We start from the raw sequence: 21812 nt of genomic DNA, 5'->3' as shown, positions 1-21812 counted from the left end.
ACTAAGCATCATCGAGTCTGTTGGGACAGCTGCCGTTCCCAGACACTATAGCAGGAAGAGACAAGAGATGAAGAGAGGGAGAAGTCAGGCAGGCTCCAGGACAAGGAACTAAAATATACTCTTAATATTCTGGTAGAAAGCATTCCTGGGGAGAAAAATCTATGTTCATACGTAGAATTTGTTTCAAGACAAGAAATACCTAAAAAAAAAGATTGCACACAATAAAAAACCCACCATAGTTGTGTTAAAAGTGATGGCATTAGAAGAACCAATAATGATATAAGTAATAGTGGTACTGATACTGATTTTATGGAAGACATCTATGTGCCAGGAGCAAATGCCAAGTGCTTCCTATAGACTGATATCTCTTACTATAGTAGTGACATCACTTTAGTTTCTGAGTTTTGGATAATAAGGGGAAGTAACCCTATTACAAAAAAATCTATCTGAACATAAACCATTCTGAACTCTCACTCTCCAAATTCTCCCTCTTGCCATCTCATTAATTCTCACAACCATTCTGTGAGGCAGGTTTTGTTATTCCTAGTTTATGGACAACAAAACTAAACTCTATTAAATAAAGGGAACATTCCTTTCTGTTAGGGAAATGGTAGCTGGCACTTATCTTGGAAATCCTGAGAATAATGCAGTTAGATAAAATGATGTTATCTATCGTCTTATTCAGGACTTGCGGGAAGATAAAAGATATGGAAAGGCTTTTGCCCTTAATGCTTTTGTTAAGATCATCTGATGGATAGAAGGCTGCAGGATGGTTTGGAAACTTTGGTTTTTTTTTTTTTTTGGTTTGGAAACTTAATTTTAAAAACTGCAGAGTTATCTGTCCCTTTCCAACTCCTAATCTTTCAGTCCCTCAAGGGACTCTAGGGGCTCAGTTAGGATGTGCAGAAGCTTTGATTCATCAATTCCTTGGACTCCTCCAATGACAAAGATAATGAGAGATTTGACCATTAAAGTTCACCTACTTTTATTGGGGCATTGGGTCCTGGGGGTGACACTTAGATGAAGATAAAATTATAAAATATGTAGAATATCAACATGATATAACAGGAAGGCTCTTTAAAAGCTAACATTTTCCGGGTACCCTAAAGTTGCTAAGAACTCTGTCCAAATCCGTGATACCTCCAGAGCTCTCTCGAATCCTAGCGAAGAGTGGTGCTGTGATGAAATCTTCTAGGATTCTCTGACGGCACCCCCTGCTCTCTGTCCCACCACATCTGCTCCTCTAGCTTGGACTCCTGGTTCTAGATTCCTTGGTAGATAGGACTTGTTCTCATTAATAACGTTCTGGGCACATGGAAGACCATGCTTCTCAGCAACTTTTGCATTTAGGTGGGCCCGAATAATGATTAGCTCTGGTAATGAAACATGAGAGGAGATGGCCTGGCTCTTTTCCTGGCTGAGGCAGTGAGAAGCCCACTTCCATCAGCCTCTCTTCCCCAGCCGCAGGGACTGATTAGGCCACGTGGTCCCTCCAGATGGTACGGCTCTGGGATGTCAGAGCAGCCATCAGCCTGTGTCCCTGTGATCATGCAGAGCAGTCCTTTGAAAGCACATGTCAGTTATATAATTGAGGAGCGAGAAATAAACTGTTGTGAGTCAGTGAGGTTTCAGGGGTTATTTATTCCTGAAGCTTAATGTAGCAATGCAGCCTCTTTTGAGTGGCCTGACCCTTGACCTTGGACCCCCTTCCTCCCCTACCTGGCTTCTTGGGATCGGCATCTTCTTGTAGACAGTCCTTGTGATTTCTGAACTTTCCTTTGATCACAGCCATTGACTTTCAGCTTTTCTCAAATCCATTTTCATAACCAACAATCAACCCTGTTCTCAGTGGCCAACCTGGCTACCTACTTGCTTCTCTGGGAGGAGATACTTGGGCACTTTGGGAAGTTGGGTTTACTTAGTGTTTACTTTTCAGTGGAAAACGTACCACTGAAGTGAATTTGTGATATAATTAATGTACAAACTCCAAAACCCTTCTCAAGCCTCAGATGGAGTTTGAGTAGCAAGCACCTCCTGGAAAGTCTTCTGCTGTTCAAATATGTAACGTGCTCAGTGAATGAGAGAGCGTGTCTATGACTGGTAAATAGTAAGTTACCCCTTGGCTCTGAAAACCCATCATGTGGAGCAGGACAAGGGTCACACTAAGGTCTGCTGTGGGAGCAGTCTTCAGAATCTCTAATAAGCGGGCAGCGGGGGAGAGAAGGCATGCTTCCACCATGCTGGTGGCAGTACGTATTTTATGTGTTTCATAGGCATCGCCCCCTGTCAAGGAGAAAAGCTGCTGTATTTCTCACAGGATTGTGGCTAAAAGGAAAACACAAAGTTCTAAAAATACAGCGTGGCTTTTAAAGATTGTTCTTTGCATAGTTTGTTGTTGGATGCACTGGAAAATTAGGCATTGGAAGGGCCAAAATGTCATCTTCTCTAAACCCACCATCAGAGTTAGACTCACACATTTGGAATCTATACTGTAGGAGGTGACAGAGGGCTCTTGATTACTTCAAAATAGGGCCAGCGTTTCCATCAGGTCTTTTTTTCATGTGGGAGCAGGATAACAAAGTGGGGTTCAGAGATATGAGAACCAGAAAGGTCACCATTGGTTCCCTAGCCCCCACTCTTAACTCCTTGGGGCCTGCCCTCATTTCTTTCAATGCTATTTTCAGTTTGAGCTGGATTGAGACAATCTAATCCAACATTTCCATTTTATAGATGGGAAGACTGAGGCCTAAAGAGAAGAAATATGTCACACAGCTAGTGAGGGACAGAGCTGAGACAGCCGCTTTTTCTTCTATTCCATGGTCTCTTGCTAGGCCATGATTTTCTCCTATGTTTGGAAGGTGTCAGCTCCCCAGATCATGCTAAACACATGTCAGACACAGCCCTGGAAGTGGTTATCACTTCAGATATGTTCAGGAAGCTCTTTAATGGCTAATATCTGTGGGAGAAATTTTAATTGTGATTTAAAACAGAAATGTGTTTTTTTAATTAAAAAAGTAAATGTGGCCATCATGATAAAAATTGTTCTAGCTTTCACCCTTGGGAACCAGAAAGTTGAGGCAGAAATCACCCCAGGAAGCCAGTAAGTTGAGGCAGAAATCACTCCAGGAAGTAGCCAGTAAGCATGATCACTTGCCGTATATATAGCTCCGCTGTGGAAACTCCTTTGGGCAGAGATACAGAGGAGGGGCAAGCTGATCCCAGGACAGTTCAGTAGAGGATCTGGCCTCTAACTGGGCAGTCTGGAGTGGCTGGAAGAATCACAGAGCCTGGATTTGAGTTCTAGATGCACCTACTGGCTATGCCACTTTGGGCTTAAGTTCTTGGAGCATAAGCTTCCTTGTGGGTAAAAATCTGGACCAGGGGTTGGATAGCTGCATTCAGGTCTTTGCTCTGTTATTTACTAGACAAGTGGCCTTCAATAGGTTACTTAACTTTTGTGTACCTCTGTTTCCTAATCTGTAAAAGAAGGGCAATGGTACGTACTGCTTCAAGTCATGGGGAGGACAATTTGTTAATATGCAGAGCTCTTAGCACAGTGCCTGGTATAGAGTAAGCACTCCAAATATATTTGCAATTATTCTTATTATCAATAATCAGAGTTAATTCTCTTTGTAGATTGAAGGACCTAAATTACTTAGCATGCTTCAACGACCCAAATCGCCCCACTCTGCTTTGCTCTGGCTGCCACTCCTCTCTTCTGTGGTAAGAGGCTTAATGGTCCTGTGTGAGGGACTGAGCCCTCTCCTCCCGGCCCCTTTGATGCAGGAGTGAAGAGCGCTGGCCTAGATTCTCTCAAAGGGCGGTTCTGAGAGGTGGGGGCACTGCTGGAAAGCAGTGGAGTCTGGTTTCAGTGGGGTGATGAGAGTCTGCATACCTGGTGGGAGGAATGTGGGGCAAAGGGAGGTAAGGAGATATGGACTTTTCAAGGGCCATGTTTCCTGTCAAACAAAAGGAATACGAGAGAAGAGATTTGCTAAACTTTTAGGCACGAAGACAGCTGAGTAGCCCTCAATCTCCACTTGCATTCTCTGGATTAAGAGGGTTCAATTACACCATTTGACTCATCAATATCTCAATATTCAGCTGGTTAACTTAAGGGGTGGAAGACAATTTTCCCGTTGGTCTCAAGAGAGGGCAATCGTACAGAGGGCAATCGTACATGGCAAGAGCAATGGCACTTGAAATTAATTAAAGGAACAGCTCATTTTTCTAGTGGAATGAGGTTTTTGACTTTGAAGGGCTCCAAGAGGATGGATTATTTTGCTCCAGGCAGAATGCAGAATTGGAATTAAATGTAAACCAGGTGGCAGGCCTGAAGCAGCAAACTTTGGTTTCCTGGGCTGAGGCCTTCTCATTTCCTGCACAGAACAGCTTCATCTGATTTCATTACATGAATGTTCCTCCTCACTGGCCCACCTGGCACACAGATATAATCTCTTTAATACACACACATCTACACACGAACACCTGCACAGGTATGCATTCTTGGTTTATCTTACAATGGGTAAACTGTTTGTAGAGCACCTCTTCTGGAACTCTGAATTCCTAGATTTCTAAGGCCACAGAGGAAAGGGGCGGACAAGAGTTTCAGAGCCACAATCAGAAGGGACTGTTGCAATGCTTTCTCTGAACGAGCATCATGACCATGACCAAAAGCTCTCCAGAGATTTGCAGCTCTGTCCTGGCTCTTCTGCAACCACCCTGGCAAGCTGGCTCTCCCTGGCATCGGCACTCCAGTTTCCAGTCCTTGGGGATGCAGGCCTTGGTAGAGCTTGGGGTCATCAGCTTGTGGACAAGTCTAGAGATGGCCCCTACACAAGGCTTAGGTGCTGTCCATGCCCTGACCTTCTCTAGGGGAGAGCTACTGACTTCCTAAGCAGCAGGGCCAGCTAGAATGAGAGTGCTCCATTTAAACTACAACCCATGACAATCTATGAGTTGAGAAATGGATTAGATCCCTACAAATATGGGGATAAAGAATACATTCAGTGCGTGGGAGAGCCGACTCACTGGGCCATGTGGGTCAAGAATGAACCCAGATGTGTTTTATGTTTTCCAGCCCAGACCACTTTCTCTATTTCCTGGCCAAGTTAAGAGAGAGGCAGTGGGAGAGTTTGTAGAGAGCTTCTGATTGCTATGGCCAACAGTAACCTCAAACTCTTCATTTTACCACCTTAAAGCTCTGATTCCAAGTGGCTGGCCTTTGCACAGTTCTTTTGAGCTCATGAGAGAGGATTCTCAGTGAATTTTTCACCAGTTAATAGCAAAGACAGGAAAATGAAGACACTCATTTTTAGAGATGCCATGAGATTTTCATACAGCTTATTTAGTGCAAGGGACTGTCCTTTATTCCAAGGTTAGGCCTTTCTGGTCTTTCCTTTTTTTTGGATCGAGTTCTTTTTACAATGAAAGGAATGTGATATTAAATTTTAGTTAGATTTTCTTTTTTAATAGCTTTTCTTTTTTTCCCTGCCAAAACCTGAAGTTGGCAAACCCACTATCCACTCAGGTTTTTATTCTTTTAAAATGTTTACGTATTGGTGAAAGCCAAATTTAGGGACCCACTGGGAAGCATATCCAATAATATCTAGCCCTGTAGTTCTCACTTTAAATGCGCATCAGAATCACCTGGAGGCCCCATGAACCCAGAGACTGCTGCTCCATTCCCAGAATTTCTGATTCATCAAGTCTGGGAGGGAGGATCTTGGGATCTGCATTCTGTAAGTTCCCAGGTGATGCTGCTGCTGCGGATGGTCCAAGGACCACAGTCTGAGAACCACTGTTCTAGCTTGTCCGTGGTGGGATGGAGGTTTTCTGAGACTTAAAGGGAGGGTCCTTATCACAAAAAGAGAGGCCTGGAATGATCCCACAACAGGAATGTATGTATAGACACTATCCAGACTCTGCAGTACTGGGTTTCAGATTTCTTTCCTTTCCTGTTAACAGCGCTAATAACATGGACTGAGACGGCAGTGCTCCCATGAAAGGAAATAAGATTGCTTTCTGAACTAAATGACACTACAAGGACCAGACTGTCCCATTTTTAAGCTGGAGGAAGACAGAATATGCCAGGTTGTCTGTCTGATACGTCAGCCTAGAGTCTGAGTGTGTCAGGAATTTGCCACTCGTGGTTAATTTTCCCCTGTGACGGCTAAGAGCTGCAAGGAAGACAGTACAGATTGGACTTCCATGGGCCCTGGGGCGATTTTGGGGAGGTGCCAGGATCTAGGGGTAAGGATTTTACCTGTGAATTATGTGATTCATGGAGAGTCAAGGTGACTTTAAAAAGTTATTTTAAAGTGTCTTTACTTTTTCCTCACGGTTTGATTTCTCTACCTGAGATATCCTCTGACGCTATGTCTAACTTTATCTCATTTCTATTCCAAATTAATTCATTACCTTTGTGTATTAAAAAAATTTTTTTGGGGGGCCATGTGGTACATGAGATCTTAGTTCCCCAGCCAGGGATCAGATATATACCCCCTGCACTGGAAGCATGGAGTGTTAGCCACTGGGCTGCCAGGAAGTCCCTACCTTTGTGTATTTTAATGTTTCCATAATACTGTGTTTAATTTATATACCTTGTTGTTGTTTAGTTGTTAAGTCGTGTCTGACTCTTTTGTGACCCCATGGACTGTAGTCTGCCGGGCTCCTCTGTCCATGGCATTTCCCAGGCAAGAATACTGGAGTGGGTAGCCATTCCCTTCTCCAGGGGATCTTCCTGACCAAGGGATCAAACCCTTGTCTCTTGCATTGGCAGGCGAGTTCTTTACCACTGAGCCACCATTCAGTCAACTATAATGAATAAAAGTGGTAGGGTATCAAACACACAATTCAGGTGAGATTATTTTGGATCATCAGAAAAAGACAGCTGACAATCAGGTTTATGCTGGTTTTGTTTCTTAGAACAGCACATGGACAAGTAATATAAAAGCAGATGTTGGAATTCTAGAGTTGTATCTTTCAGGACAGATGTGTGAGTATTCCTTTCCCAAACCACAAATCCACCAAGGTCTTGTGCTTGATGAGACGGCTCAGGCCAGGACTCAGCAAGGTGGGCCATGTCCAATGGGTTTACTTAGGTTAATAGTCTTTCTGTATGATGTTCTGTGACCAGGAAACAACCAACCAACCAAAACTCAAGCCTTCTACACAGAAGAGACACTTACGTTTGTCCTGCAAGGAATCATGGGGCACTTCTCCCTGGGGACTTTCTTCCAGATCTCCATAGTGCAGGACCTTGTGGTTTGGTGAAAGCCGACAATACCAAAACTTGTCTGAGGGAAGGGAAAAAAAAAAAAGAAAGAAAATGCAGATTTACCAGGTAAGTGATTCTGATTTTTAAAAAATATTGACATCCTTATTTCCTCAGAGCCTTTCCTGAGAGAATAGGCAGTTTCTTTGATTTTTAAATCCTCAGAAAGGAATGAATTCTAAGAGCCCTGGCGGTCAGTCCCTTCTCCATTTTCATATGCAGTTAGCTCCTGCCTTCCACGTAGACATTTGGTGCCACTGGGAAAGTTACCAGATCCTTTGAGGACAATGGCAACAAGTCTGAGGTGGTGACTTCCAGAGGAGTAATTCATCAATATCTATAATGATGAGGGCATGATTAATTATTCAGTTGGGCCTGACAAAGTAGGGAGAGAGATGAAGAAAAAAGAGCTTTCTCAGAACTTTTCTGCTTCCACTTCCTTCTGTGAGATTCTAAGACTATTGAGATGTTTGTGCCATATCTCAGCTGGCATAGTAAGGCCTTCACCCCTGAGGCCTGTACACACAAACTAATCATGAATATATTATTAGGATGCTAGTAATCCATACACAAGGGGTGGGATTCATGAGGAACCACCCCAAGTCAGAAATGTATCCAAGAATGAGGATGTCACATTCATCTCTTCTCTAATTCGTAGAGTTTAGTTCCCTTGAACAGGCTTGACCAGTACCTTAGGATCATCCTTATAAATAACTCCCTCAGCTTAACTTCATCTGCTCCCTCAAAATGTAATAACAATTTTTGAATGAGCTTGTGAGGTAGTGAGAAGGAGGTAAAGAGTGCTTTTTCTAGATGAGAAACTTAAATTGTGAGAGTGATCTTTGTGCAGCTCTCAGGGCTGGGGTAGATGCTGCCTTCTCTGGGAAGCCCTCTGTGATTACTGCAGCCAAGGGGACTCTCCCCACCCTCTTAGCTGCTCCAGCGTCTCCTTTGATGGTGGTGCCCTCATGTTAAATCCCTTAGTATTCCCATTATCTGCCATAGAGCTTAGGCAAGCAACTTGCCCAGTGGGGACATGATGAACAGTTATTAACAAAAGAAGAAGACTCCAGGACACTTAACAGTCCCGACAGTGTACAAAGCCAAGGCTCTCCGATGACAGCCATGGCCTTCATGATTGCACAGCACCAATCCCTTGGCACAATGCCTGCCATGTAGAAGCTGCACAGTTGCTATTGGCTAAATTGATAAATGAAGACCCAAAAGGACTCAGTCAAGATGTGTAAGTCACAAAACATCCATGACCTGTACACCCTTTGTGCAATTACGTGGTTGGCAAACATAGTGGCCTGGGTCAAATCACCCCATTACTCTGTCTCCCAATACAAATTGCCAATCTGACCAGAAAGCTCTCTATAACATTTAACAAAAATGTTCTTTTATCTAAAATTGCTTTCACCAAAAAGTATGTCTTAACTACAATTCTTTTAGTAGAAAACCAAGTTTTAAAGATGGAGGCAAAAGTCACACAGTGAACAAAGCAAACACCCAACTTGATCCACAAAAGCAAAATGCCTCTGTGATTCCTTTCTCAAGTATAAATAGGGTTTGAGAATTCCTGAATGTAGTCTGTATACAGCAATCCATAGATTAAAAAAAATCTAAACTCCAGTGGAAAAACTTGAGAGGAAAGAAAAGGTTATTTGAAGGCTAGGAAAACATCTGGAATTGCTAAATTTTCAAAATTCTGTTATATATATATACACTCAACACAGGGAGGGCATTTCAAAGGGAGAAAATAAAATCATTCCCTGAATAATTCATAACCACTTCAATTAGGCAGCTTTCCATGAGGAGAACATATTTGAGAATTTGACTTGTAATTCACAATAGGAAAACTGCAATTTGATAGGAGTGGGCTAAGCTTCAGCCATGAGTACCAGTAGTGCTCTCGGGGGCCTGGCATGATGGACTATAAAGATCTCTTCATCCCAAAGGACCTTCCATCTTGTCTAAGTAAACTGTGATGACCACAGCTGGAAAAACTTTCTATAGTGCTTTCCTTCCCCTGCTACCTCTGAGGTGGGACTTTGGCTAAGTGAGCAACTGTAATAGGGTAACAGAAAGCTGGGAGGGAAGTTGGTGAGCAGTAGCACTTGGACATGCTGGTCTTATTTTGAGTAAGCCTGTTCTTTCTAGAAATCCCTCACTTCTCAAGCTGAGGTAAACTCAAGAGACTAGCAGTGCTAACATGAAGCCCAGGAGTCAATATGGCATAATCAAAGAAGACTGTCATCCTCAACAGATTTGGGGGAGCATTCGGAAATTTAAGTGGTACAAACATACATTGTGGAGCTAAATGCACAATTTACATTCATTTGCAACACTTCAGAAATTTGCTGCATAGACCTCCATAGCTTGTCTATTTAATAGGTTGAGTCTGTTTCTCCAATGACTATTTGCAGAGTGCCTACAGTGCTCACAGGACTCTACTGGATGTAGCAAAAGTCATCAGGATGAAAGGCAAGCATGAGGGACAAAGCCGAAAAGCTCAAGGAGAAGGAGCTCCCTCAGTTCTTAGTGGCAACTTAAATAAAGACGGTGGAAACACTTGTGTCTCAGGTCTGGGAAATATGGACAGTGACTCAGCAACTCTGCCTGTACTACAAGGAAAAACAGGAAAAGGAGAGATCTCTTGTGCAACAACATTCAGAGACTACTGAAATCAGTGGCTACTTATCATGAGGGTTGAAGACAATCATCTTTGCAGTGTTGTAGTCGCTGTTTGTTTAAAGAAACACAAAAGGCTACCTGGAAACCTGGAAATCTATCATAACACTACAGTCTAGAGCTGACAGATTTTCCTCCTTCCAGAGGACTAAATTCTCTTGACTTCTTTTTTTTCTTTGTTTTCAGATCTGAAATCCCTGGGCTTCCCAGGTAGCTCAGTGGTAAAGAATCTGCCTGCCAACATAGGAGACGTGGGTTTGATCCCTGCATTGGGAAGATTCCTGGAGAAGAAAATGGCAACCCACTCCAGTATTCTTGCCTGAAAAATTACATGGACAGAGGATCCTGGCAGGCTACAGTCCATGGGGTTGCAAAAAAGTTGGACTTAACTGAGCATGCATGGGCACTGGAAATCCCTGGTGTGTATATATTTATTTATGTATTTATTTATTATTATTGGAGTATAATTTCTTTACAATGTTGCTTTAGTCTTTGCTGTACAATCAAGTGAATCAACTATATGTATATATATATCCCTTCCATGTTGAATCTCCCTCCCACCCCCACACCTCCCTGCCGCCCCGCTCCATCCCGCCCCTCTAGGTTATCATGAGCACTGAGCTGAGTTTCCTGTGTTATACAGCAGTTCCCTTTAGCTATCTATATTCCACATGGTAGTGCATATATGTCAAAAAATTTTCCCAATTTGTCCCACCCCTTCTTTTGCCCTGGAATCTCTGGACTTTTAAGACACACTGTCTTTTGGTTTTCCTTCTACCTCTGACTACCTCTTCTCTTATCCCACAGAAGTTCCTCTTTCTCTGTCTACCACTAAAATGGCAGAGAGCAAAAGATCTGTGCATCATCAATGTGAGTGATGTGTTCTGCTCCTCCCATCAAATAAGAAGTCTTGGATGGATGACAGAATATTGGAAAAAGGGCTGAAGGGCTTGGGAAGGTTGTTTTGATTCATAGACAAATGGGTGGATACTGAGCCAGTCTCTCCCTCGGGATAAAGGCTGGAGTCATTAGCTCCGGGAAGGTTTAGAGGCATCATAACTTGTGTGTCTGTCTTGAAGGCAGAGCAGCTATAAAGCAAGCAGAGAGGCCGGCTCCAGCCAGCATAGCACACTGACTTGTTGGGTGAGACAGTTTCAGTGTTAGCCACTGGTGGCAGCTTGATTTGCAGTTTCTTTTATGGTAAGCAAAACATGTATTTTCTTTTCAAAACCCAGCATGATGTTACTAGTTCCCCAATCCCTTTGGGCAATGAATGAGTGGATTGTGTCACTAAAAGCAATTAGCAAGAAGCAGTGAGAACATTAGCAAAGATTGTTTACTAGCCTTTAAAGAGAAAGCATGAGTTAATATGGAGGTCTTTCAGTCAATTACAAATGTTACTACATCAATAGCCATTTTTAATTCCCCAAACTAAAAAACTGAAAATATGGAGATAATTTTGTGCTTCACTTTTTTCCCTGTGTGTATGTATGTATGTGTGTGTGTGTGTGTGTGCATGTGTGTGTATCTGAAGGATCAGAGAGAAAAGCTGGTTTCAAAGCTCACAGCCTGGTAAGAAGGTCTCCAGGGCTGATTAAAGTTATTCCCAATGTCACATAGATCATTATGGAGCTAATCACCCCTGACAACTGTAATTCTTGCAGTAATATTTGATATAAGTTTTTGCACCACTGCAAATACTCTGTACCTGCTTTATTTAATAGTAAGGAAAGAAATTTTGAGTTTTATTTAATTTTAATTAACTCAAATAGCCATAGGTAGCCATACGGAACAGTACAGTTCACTGCCTGTCTTTGTATCCAAAGTGCAGATGAGTGTAGAGTTGGCCAGCAGGTCTTTAGGGCAGATGGGCAAGCTGAATAATAGCTACCATTGTTGAGTAGGAAATGTGGTTTGTAAAGTGAGGCACAGGCCACAGCAAGAACTGAGTCCTGATTGACTCTATCATGGACTCAGGGACATCCTTGTATTGTGTGCAAAGCCTACAGCTGGCAGCTGGCTGCTGGCCCAGGGGGCCCTAAGAATCCTGTGTTTGGGAGACAAGTGACCTTTACTAAAGCCAATTCTTATGGCATTTCCACTAAGATTTTGAGTCTTTCCTAGGTTAACCTAAAATGTGCAATGTCTTCGGTGTGCTCAGGGGAAGGTCCGCTTCAAACCTTCCCACGTTACAAAAACATCAGCGATCCTAGGGATGTGTTTAAAGGGAAATATTCTTGAGTTCAGTGAAGGAAGACAACAACCACAGATACAGAATGAAGGTCATTCTGCCTTTCAAATCTTCCTCACTACACTGAACATTTTTGAGAATAGAGACTCCTGTTTTGAGTCAGAATTCTGCCTCCCCGGAGACTCTTGTTTCACAGCAAAAGATAACTCCAGAGCCCTGAAGACATCTTCAAGATGGTTTAGTTTAACTGATGCTTTGGAGTCCACAGACCTTAGTTACACACCTGGCCTTGACACATCAGCTATGGAGTCTTGGCCAAATTATAAAAATCCTTATGGACTCCTATGGTTCCTTTGTTAGATAACACTAAAAGTTATATGAGTAAAACATATATAGAGTACCTGTCATTCATCTTTCACAGAGCCAGCTCTCAAGTATCAGTACCTTGGTATCTTTCAGTTAACAGTAACCCCTCTCATCCACACTACTGGATGATTATCTGTTATTCTGATCTATTGGAAAGTGCCTTTTTTCCTGAAAATAATCTGGCTTTTATTCTTTTGACAATGTACATTTTATACATATTTGCCTTTTTTTGTAAAAATGAGTTATGATAAGGTTTGCTGCTGCTGCTGCTAAGTCGCTTTAGTCGTGTCCGACTCTGTGCGACCCCATAGACTCCACCGTCCCTGGGATTCTCCAGGCAAGAACACTGGAGTGGGTTGCCATTTCCTTCTCCAATGCAGGAAAGTGGAAAGTGAAAGCGAAGTGGCTCAGTCATGTCTGACTCTTCGCGACCCCATGGACTGCAGCCCACCAGGTTCCTCTGTCCACGGGATTTTCCAGACAAGAGTGCTGGAGTGGGGTGCCATTGATGATAAAGTTTAATGGAATATTAAAAGAACACTTAAGTCCAAGAGGAAGAAACAACAGGTGCCCCCAAATGGGCTGAATGTACCACTTGACTGCAGGTCTCTGGAGTGAAATGAAAGGGCAAGGCAGGTACAGCAACTGTGGCTGAAGTGCAGGAGCACGCCAACTCCTCTGGGTGCATGTTTTGTTCATCCCTGGGTTTCAAGTTATATTTGTCAAGTTAATGCTTAGAGAAGGGATGCTGGTCAACAAAATGGGCACTGTCTTTAAAGAGAAGTAGAAATTTCATGCTATGATTTCTTGAAAATGACACTCCAATGTGTAGCCCTGGGCTCTAATCAAGACTATTCAATGCAAGTGATTCTGAAAGACCCTAATCTCTGAAAAGGAAGGAAAATAGGAGGCAGTTCTGAGCCTATAGAGTCTCACGAAGCAAATAATGGCTTGAATGTAGGCAGCTTCTGAGATTTCATTAAAACTCTCTTGAGAAGCCCAGGGAACACAGATACAAGGCCAATTTATCATAAAGGACTGTGGACAAAAGCCTTTCACACTCCACAGTGAGTGCGGGACAGAGTGAAGCAGATATATGACAGTCACTACCAGTCCATGGCCTATGTTTAAAAACCTATATTCTAGGGACTTCCCTCGTGGTCCAGTGGTTAAGACTTCCAATGCACGTTCAATCCCTGGTTGAGGAGCTAAGATCCCACATGCCTCGTGGCCAAAAAAACAAAACGTAAAACAGAAACAGTATTGTAACAAATTCAGTAAAGACTTTAAAAATAGTCCACATCCAAAAAAAAAAATCTTTAAAAATCAAAAAATAAGAATGTATATTCTGAGTAACTATAAATTAAAATACTAAATATCATTAATGAATGTTTGACAATGTGCTGAGCACTAGACTAAGCGCTATGCATGCCTGATTTTATTTAACTCTGGAAACAATTTGATGTAGAAACTGATGTCTTCACTTGACAGATGAGGAAAGAGAAGCACAGAGAGATTTATTAGGTTGCCCAAGGCTAACCAGCTACCAGGCAGGGAGGCAGGACATGGACACAGCATGGTGCATCTCCCATGATTTACTGCTTCTCAGTTCTTCTGTGGTCACAATTCCCAGAAATCCACATTTGTATATATCTCTATTGGACTAACCAAGCAGCAGAGTTGCAAATGAGGCAGACAGAATGATGGGCAAGTAGAAACTCAGGGACCTTCTGGCCAAACATGGCATGATAAAGGGCTCTACATCTGCTCCTCCCCTTTCCAGTTGGGTGGACAGGAGCCTCTTTCGTACTTTCCCCTAGAAAGTTAATACGTAAATCCACTCATCTGTGTCTAACTCCCTGTCGGACAAGTTTAGAGGGAGTGTGGTCATGCATGGGCCCTTTGTACTTGCTCTTTAACCAGGGATATATTTCATGGGTGTCCCCGTCTCATATCTTACCTTTCTCAAAAGGACTTTGAGAAATAATTTTACTTCTCAAATAATTTTACACCTGCTGCTGCTGCTGCTGCTAAGTTGCCTCAGCTGTATTCGACTCTGTGCGACCCCATAGACAGCAGCCCACCAGGCTCTGCCGTCCCTGGGATTCTCCAGGCAAGAATACTGGAGTGGGTTGCCATTTCCTTCTCCAATGCATGAAAGTGAGAAGTGAAAGTGAAGCCGCTCAGTCGTGTCTGACTCTTAGCGACCCCATGGACTGCAGCCTACCAGGCTCCTCCGTCCATGGGATTTTCCAGGTGAGAGTACTGGAGTGGGCTGCCATTGCCTTCTCCATGTCCTCATTAATGTGTGTAAATCTGAATGGAATGTTTGGATGGGGTGATAGGAAGCCAATTTCAGCACAGTCTGCTTTGAATCTCTATTTTTAAGCACACAAAGCTAGTCACCAGATTTTAAATCAATTTACCAAACCCCAAAAAGCCTTCCTTTCTGCACTCGGAAGGATGATTTTATACTAAACACAGATGGTCATGCTCCCTAGGGAGTTTAACTAATAAATTTATAGTCTAGATGCTAATCATTTTTTGTTCATTAGGTAATTCATTTTTAGAAAACTGAAAAAGTTGAACATTTGGAAATAACGCTTTTTTGGCCAAAAAAAACTGTAATTATGACATCTAGAAACAGAATTATTCTAATAGAATCTACTCATTTCAGCCTAGAAAAGGAAGTCTTGTGGTGGAGTAGACTGGAAGGTTAAATTAGCTTCTTTGAATTATTATTATATTCAGAAGAATTGTATCAATAGCTGGCCATGAATGGGGGCATTTGGTGGCATGGATATATTTGCTACCTTTCCCCTCCCCCACTTCGTGCTCTCTCCCCAGTGTCAAGTACATAAAAACTTTATAAATTACCTAATGTGGGCAATACACCCTGACTATTGATTTTGCCAAAGGCAACGAGGTGATCAGGGCATATAACAGACAATCCGGCTAACTGAAATAACAGATCATCTGATCTTGTACTCCCACTTAACGGATGAGAAATTGTGGACCTGAGAGGTCATGTGTCCTGCCAAAAGACACTCAAGTGGTTCCTCACAGAGTTGAGAAGCCTAGAACCAAGCCTTCTCACCCCCAGCTCCTTGTTCTTTCCTACAGGGTCTTCCAGAATAAAAGAGTAACTACCTTCTACTCCCCCCGACCCCACCCTCCCTTTTTTAGCTGCTTTCTAAGAGATGCATTCATGACCACTTTTCTTCCTCACAGTAAATTCAAGAGACAGGCATTGTTATCCCCATTTCATGGGGGAACTACCCAAGGTCATGGAGCTGGACAGAGGAAGAGGCCGGATGGCACTCACTTCATCTGGCTCCAGGGCTCCTGTTCTCCTCACTGTACCACACTCTTTTCCTGGAGCACCATCCACTCTGATGAAGGTGCCCAAATGCAGGCGATGCAGCAAAGAAGGAGCAGTGAGCCAGTCCTTCCATGGCTGAATGGAAGAGGTAAGTGCCCTCCTCCTACTGTGAGCCTTTCTCAGTCCCAGCTGTAACTCAGCTCTTTCTTATTCTGCCCATTGTCCTCTCCTGAGGCCCAGCCTGAAGCTCACTGTCATCAGTGAGGGTTTCTTATCCCCTGGGAATGACCTGCATTTTCATTTGTCAAGGAAGTTCTGCCTTTGGACGTTTCTTAATATGATTTTTAATGGTTGCATTTGAAATACTTTGAATTTACTCAATATTCAGCACAAAGCCATTAAAAGTAAATGGCCGGGAGGATGGGCTCAGTATAAACATGAAGTGATGTATGTCATTAGTGGACGGGCGCTGTGTCTAAGCAGGGCATCCATCAGATTTCAAAAATATCTGCCAGGGTTTCTCCAGGGCCATAACTGATGTTTGTTCTTGGTACAGTTGCTAATGCTTATTCTTTTTCCTGACTGTTCCCCAATCTCTTCACCTCTCCCTGAATTTTATATTTCAATTTTATTTTCTATTTGTTTCTAGGACAGTATGAATACGAATACTTTGACTTTGCAATTAGCCATATGTCAAGAAAGCAATCAAAGGAGTTTACCTTCCTGGCTAAGAAACAGCTGGACATGCTTCCCATCTACTGGAACTAGTTTAATGGAACCCATTTGGACTCAATATTTTGGGATTAAAATTTATAAAGACAATTCAGAAATTTCTCTTGCAAGATTATGAAAACTGATTCTATCCCACCGTGGTTCACTGTTACTTATACTATGAATAAAATATTCTGACCTGGAAGAGAATCAGTATGGGGATTTGAAAACAAGGGCCATCCATGCTGAAAATTCCAAGATCAAATCACCAACAGTGGATGCTAGCACTCCTGACAGCATAGTGAATCATTAAAGGTTAGGGCCAGAGAGATGCTGGAGTTTAAATCCCTACTCTCTGTGACTGGGCAAGTTACTTTGTACCCCACTGCTTTAGTTTCCCTCACTGCCTTAGTTTATCTATCTGTAAACTGGGTGTAATCACAGTAGCTACTTCCTAAGGTTACTGGGAAGATGACATGCATTAACATGGGTCAAGTGAGAGCCTGGCACATGGTAAACACTCAGTAATGTTAGCTGTTGTGGGACCACTTCTGGCAGACATGAGGCATGAAATGGTTCAGGTGACTCTTCAGTTCCACGGGTCTTCTGCTGATTTTAGATTTTGATTCTTCCTGGGTCTACATGGGAAATTAAAACTTACCTGGAATAAGTTAGAGCTATTCTTATTCTGAGTACAATGCTGCTTAGCCGACCCTTAAACCAACACCCATACCCATGTGATTCCTTAGGGAGCAGGCCACTGTTCTTCCTTGCTAGGTCTGGAAAGAATACCTTGCCTCCGCCGGCAGTTGAGTTTCCTAAAGCAGGTCCCTTCTACGAGGCGGTTCAGGCGTTGTTGTTTGATCAGCTCCAAGATTTCTGGCTGGATCTTCTCCTTTAGTTCCCTGTGAAAGGATAAACACATATTCCACAACCCACCTTGAGAAAAGCACTTGTCTGAAAGGGCACCATGGCAGAGAGGGCAGGTGCGTAAAAGCTCCATCTTTTCCTGAACATCCCCAGACCTCCTAGGTTGGTGCTTTAGAGAATCATTTATTAAGCATCAGTAAACAGGGTTGTCTGCTGTAGTAACTGTATAGATTCTCTGACTTTTACAGAATACCCACAAGAGCCCCAATCACTTTGGTGACGTTTTTCTAGACTGATGTCTCCAGAGACATTTTGTCTCTTGTTTTATAAAGTCACAGATACAAATTTATGCAAAAATTCACTTAGTTCTTCTGAGACAATGAATTACTGGTCATATTCTACTCCGTACAGCAGATAGATAAACTCCTAGACTACATGTGTGATCTGACCAAACAGGAGTGATGGACAACCATGCGGTGACTATTGTACAGCAAACACAGTGTTGGGTGAAGCAAAGGACCACTTACAAAGCGGAATAACATATCGTCCGAGATTTTAGCCCATAGAGATTGGGATAATGAGGGCATAAATTAAGGATTTGCATCTTGTCTCAGGCTAATACAATGTAATTTAGGTTTAGATGTACTATGCTGTAAAGATGAGTACAGTGGGTTGTGAACCCTTTTTCTTTTCTCAAGAGCAGAGATTTTTTTATCTTGTGAAATTTTAGGTAGCACCCTCATATTTGAGTATATTAAAGCTAGAGTTTTTCTAGTTGAAGATGTATAGAGAGACCTAGAGTCTAGCCCTCAGAGCAGTGTTGAAAGCAGTGACCCAAACTCAAAAGACTAGGATTTCCATCTAGGCTCTGCTCATAATTGGCATTTCATGTAGCTCCTCTAAGTCTCTCCTCATTCGTAAAATGGGAACAAGAATGTTTCCTTCCAAAGGGGATAGTGTGAGTATAAGTGAGCTGTAAGCGCTGGGCAGGAATGCCAAGCGTTTCTGGATTTGCTTAGATAATATTCTCGCCTTTCCTCAGGACAAACATTTCTTGTGCCCATATGTAGTCAAGGCTCACATTTTTCGTAAGCTTCAGCCTTAACTCTGGGCTACTCTGGATCGTAAGCAATCTATCTTCACGTGGTATTCTGTTCCCAGGTATGAAAGGCCCTACACATTCAGTCAGTGTGTGCTATGAGCCAGGCAGTGTACTAGGCAGATGTAGCTCATTTAACACCGTTCTCTCCTCCCCACCAAAGAACCCCCGACTTGTGGGAACAGGTATTAATATCATCAGTCCCATCTCACAGATGGAGAAATAGCTTACAGAAGTGAAGCCCTGAATAGGAGTACACAATCAAGTGTTTCTTGTGCAAACTGCTTCTATTCACTCCTGAGAAAAAAATAAAGAATAAAAAGCGATATGAAAGGATCTGGCCATCTAACCAGGTATGCTAGTAAGCTGCTGATACATATTTGGACTTAAATGGCCTCAAATACCAGGGCATTTGATACTGTTCCATCTGACCAGTTTTAAAGCTGAATGTGGATATTCACCCCAATGGTACAGCTTGGTGCATCTGCTCTCTGTGCATTTTCTCTTCTGGTGTGGGTCTCACAGGGTCTCATCTCAGGCATTCAGATCACTAACATTGCCTATTATCAGCATTCAGTTTTTGTAGAATGGACTCAGAATTGCAGTTTTGATGAACCCTGCTCTGAATGGACAAGAAGGTGGAAGATAGCCAAGGTAGTCACACATGACAGTAAATCACTGCTTCTGGCTTCAAGTCGGGGTAATGAGGTGGAGAAATCATGGGAGAGAGAAGCTGGGAATTTCATCAATTCTGAGGTTAGAGATGCACCTTTAAAGAATAGTTTTCCTAGGCTAGAGTTAACTATTAAAATGGAGATGAGGATGCAGAGATGAGGACCAGAAGGAGGAATAACTGAAAGAACTTGATGATTTATGATTTTTAGTGTAAGAGGCAGATGTTGTCATCATAGCACCTTCCGTTATGAACCATCTCTGGGGATGGACTGTCAGAATAAGCGGATCTGCTGCTACAAAGGTTACCTTTTCTTGTTATGAACCCCAAGGACCCCAAAACATGTTTAGGCAATGAGGGAAATGGAATAGCTTTTTTCTTTTTTGTAAGTGATGTCCTCTTCTTTCCCGCAAATGGGCTCAGTAGCTGCAGACTTCACTCATATTAGGAAAACATATGTAATCCCTACATGGTGTTTCTGTGAATGAGATATGACCTCTGGGGGAATCCTGGTAATAAACATGGGCTGAAATTGGGCTTTGACATTCTCAGCTTGGGGTCAATGAGGTCAAGGTCATGGGTTCACTAGCTCTGCTTTGATAAATATTCCTCTATTTCTAGCTAAAAGCTTTGTAAATAAATAAAAGGAGGAAGATTAATGGAGGTAGAATAAATGAGTGTATGAAGGGCAGTTCAAAGTCTAGCACTGTTTCCGGAAGAGAATTCCAAGTCTAAGCCCAATGAGGCCGGTGACATATGCAGAGGACAGACAGCACCACTAGACTGGTGAGCCTCCTTCCTGGACCTGTGTTCACCTAGAACAGAGGCTGCACTGAACACTGGCATTGGCTATGAAAGCCATGAGCGAAGCTTGTGACCAGTCTTTAACAAGGATGTAGATTTGCAGGACAGGAAGTCCTGGCTCTATCTGCTTTTCCTTTTTCTTCCTCACCTACCTGTACTGTACACTCCGAGATAAGATGAGGTGTAAACGAATATATTCACAGTGTCAGTTTTACCATTTCTATATTGATAGTGAGACAACTTGTTAAATTCTGGTTATCGACTCATAATAAGAGTGACTAATTCTCAGAGTGTTTGTTAAGTGCAGGGCATATACTAAGGGCTTTTCATGTATTACTTCACTGAGTCCTCTGAACAACTCAACAGTGTAGACATTTTATTAACTGTTTTTAGAAATGAGAAAAACAGGTTTAGAATGGGTGATAGAACTTGACTGAGGAGCCACATTTGCAAGCGATGGCCTGGGAATCTGATCCCGGGTGTGTTAGCTCCTGGGTCTGCGCTTTCCACATTTTGCTACTCTGCTTCCATGGTGTCTGTCCCTGCAGCTCCCCTCCCCCTCCCCCAACATCATGGCAAATGATCTATTTGGGGACTTATTAAGCTTTTTCTATCCATTGCTACTGCTGCTGCTAAGTCACTTCAGTCGTGTCCGACTCTGTGCGACCCCATAGACGGCAGCCCACCAGGCTCCGCCGTCCCTGGGATTCTCTAGGCAAGAACACTGGAGTGGGTTGCCATTTCCTTCTCCAATGCGTGAAAGTGAAAAAGGAAAGTGAAGTCGCTCAGTCGTGTCCAACTCTTTGCAACCCCATGGACTGCAGCCCACCAGGCTCCTCTGTCCATGGGATTTTCCAGGCAAGAGTACTGGAGTGGGGTGCCACTCAGGTCAATTGTGAGGATGAACTTATCAGCCCTGTAAAGTCACACGAGGTAGAAAGTAACAAATACCTTCTTCTGAAATAATTAGTCAAGAGCTAAGAAAGAAAACAGAGCTTCTTCAACCCACTGAATACACAGTCTTCCAAAATATTTGTTCACCCAGAGCTTGCATTTTTCTGCTCAGGAAATATAAACATTTTATAAAAATGAGATGCACGCCTTGAGGGATCGTCGTGGCTCTGAGATTTGCTTCCATGCTGTGTGCAGCAGCCAGGTGAGGGGGAGGGGATGGTCAGCGGTGTTCTGCACCAGAGATCAACCATCCAGCCCAGCCACTGCCCAATCTGCAAAATGAAAAGCTTGAACTGGATGACCTTAAAGTTGCTTTTCAGTTCTAAAATATGAATTCCTAAGCCCCAAGCTTGGGTTAGATGTGTCTCCTATGTGCTTTTGTGACAATCTACCCGCCTGCGCTTCCTCTCACCTGGCACTAAGCACAGTCCCTGATAATCCCTGCTAATCTCAGCTTTGAAGCCTGGCACAGGGACAACCAAGTGTCTCTGTTTCTCTGCCTGTCCCAGCACCTCGGGATCTTGCAGGAAGGAGTTACTCAATACATACTTGTTAAGTGAATGAATGAATGAATACAATCATACATGGTTCTCTGCATTTTCTTTGTTGTGGGTTTATCCCATGAGCCACTGTGGCAGCATTTAGACTTCATCCAACTACAATGAGTTCCTGTCTAGCAGATCATTCTAACAGACAGAGCATCACTGGAGAAGCAGCTGGAGGCTGGTAGCCTCCTGCCTACTTCAGGGGCCAGGATAGGGATAAGGCTGGTTCATGGCCTCCCCCATGAAATAGCTCTGACAAGTTTTTATGACTTTACCAGAGCTCTGGTGGACCATGGTGCTTTTTAGTCCC

The 21812-nt window shown here is 43.0% G+C and overlaps 1 protein-coding gene and 1 long non-coding RNA gene across 7 annotated transcripts in view; one reads left to right on the top strand and one right to left on the bottom strand.

The window, feature by feature from the left end:
• ELMO1 (engulfment and cell motility 1) overlaps window positions 1–21812 on the bottom strand; it is a 584006-nt gene that overhangs the window by 15422 nt on the left and 546772 nt on the right. For all 6 annotated transcript variants that reach the window (XM_061414116.1, XM_061414119.1, XM_061414114.1 and 3 more), the window contains 2 exons: window positions 17350–17462; window positions 7191–7298 (listed from right to left, as the gene is read on the bottom strand). In XM_061414116.1, the coding sequence (XP_061270100.1) occupies window positions 7191–7298; window positions 17350–17462 (221 nt within the window). The remainder of the gene's footprint in view (window positions 1–7190; window positions 7299–17349; window positions 17463–21812) is intronic.
• On the top strand, window positions 9036–17388 carry LOC133246133 (uncharacterized). The gene is made up of 3 exons (XR_009735927.1): window positions 9036–10386; window positions 15756–15994; window positions 16496–17388. It is a non-coding gene; the product is annotated as an uncharacterized LOC133246133 (long non-coding RNA).

The sequence above is a fragment of the Bos javanicus genome, chromosome 4, assembly GCF_032452875.1.
Source record: "Bos javanicus breed banteng chromosome 4, ARS-OSU_banteng_1.0, whole genome shotgun sequence".
In the NCBI taxonomy this organism is placed as follows: domain Eukaryota; kingdom Metazoa; phylum Chordata; class Mammalia; order Artiodactyla; family Bovidae; genus Bos; species Bos javanicus.
The sequence above is the reverse complement of the archived record's forward strand: the minus strand, read 5'-3'. Positions and strand labels throughout refer to the sequence as shown.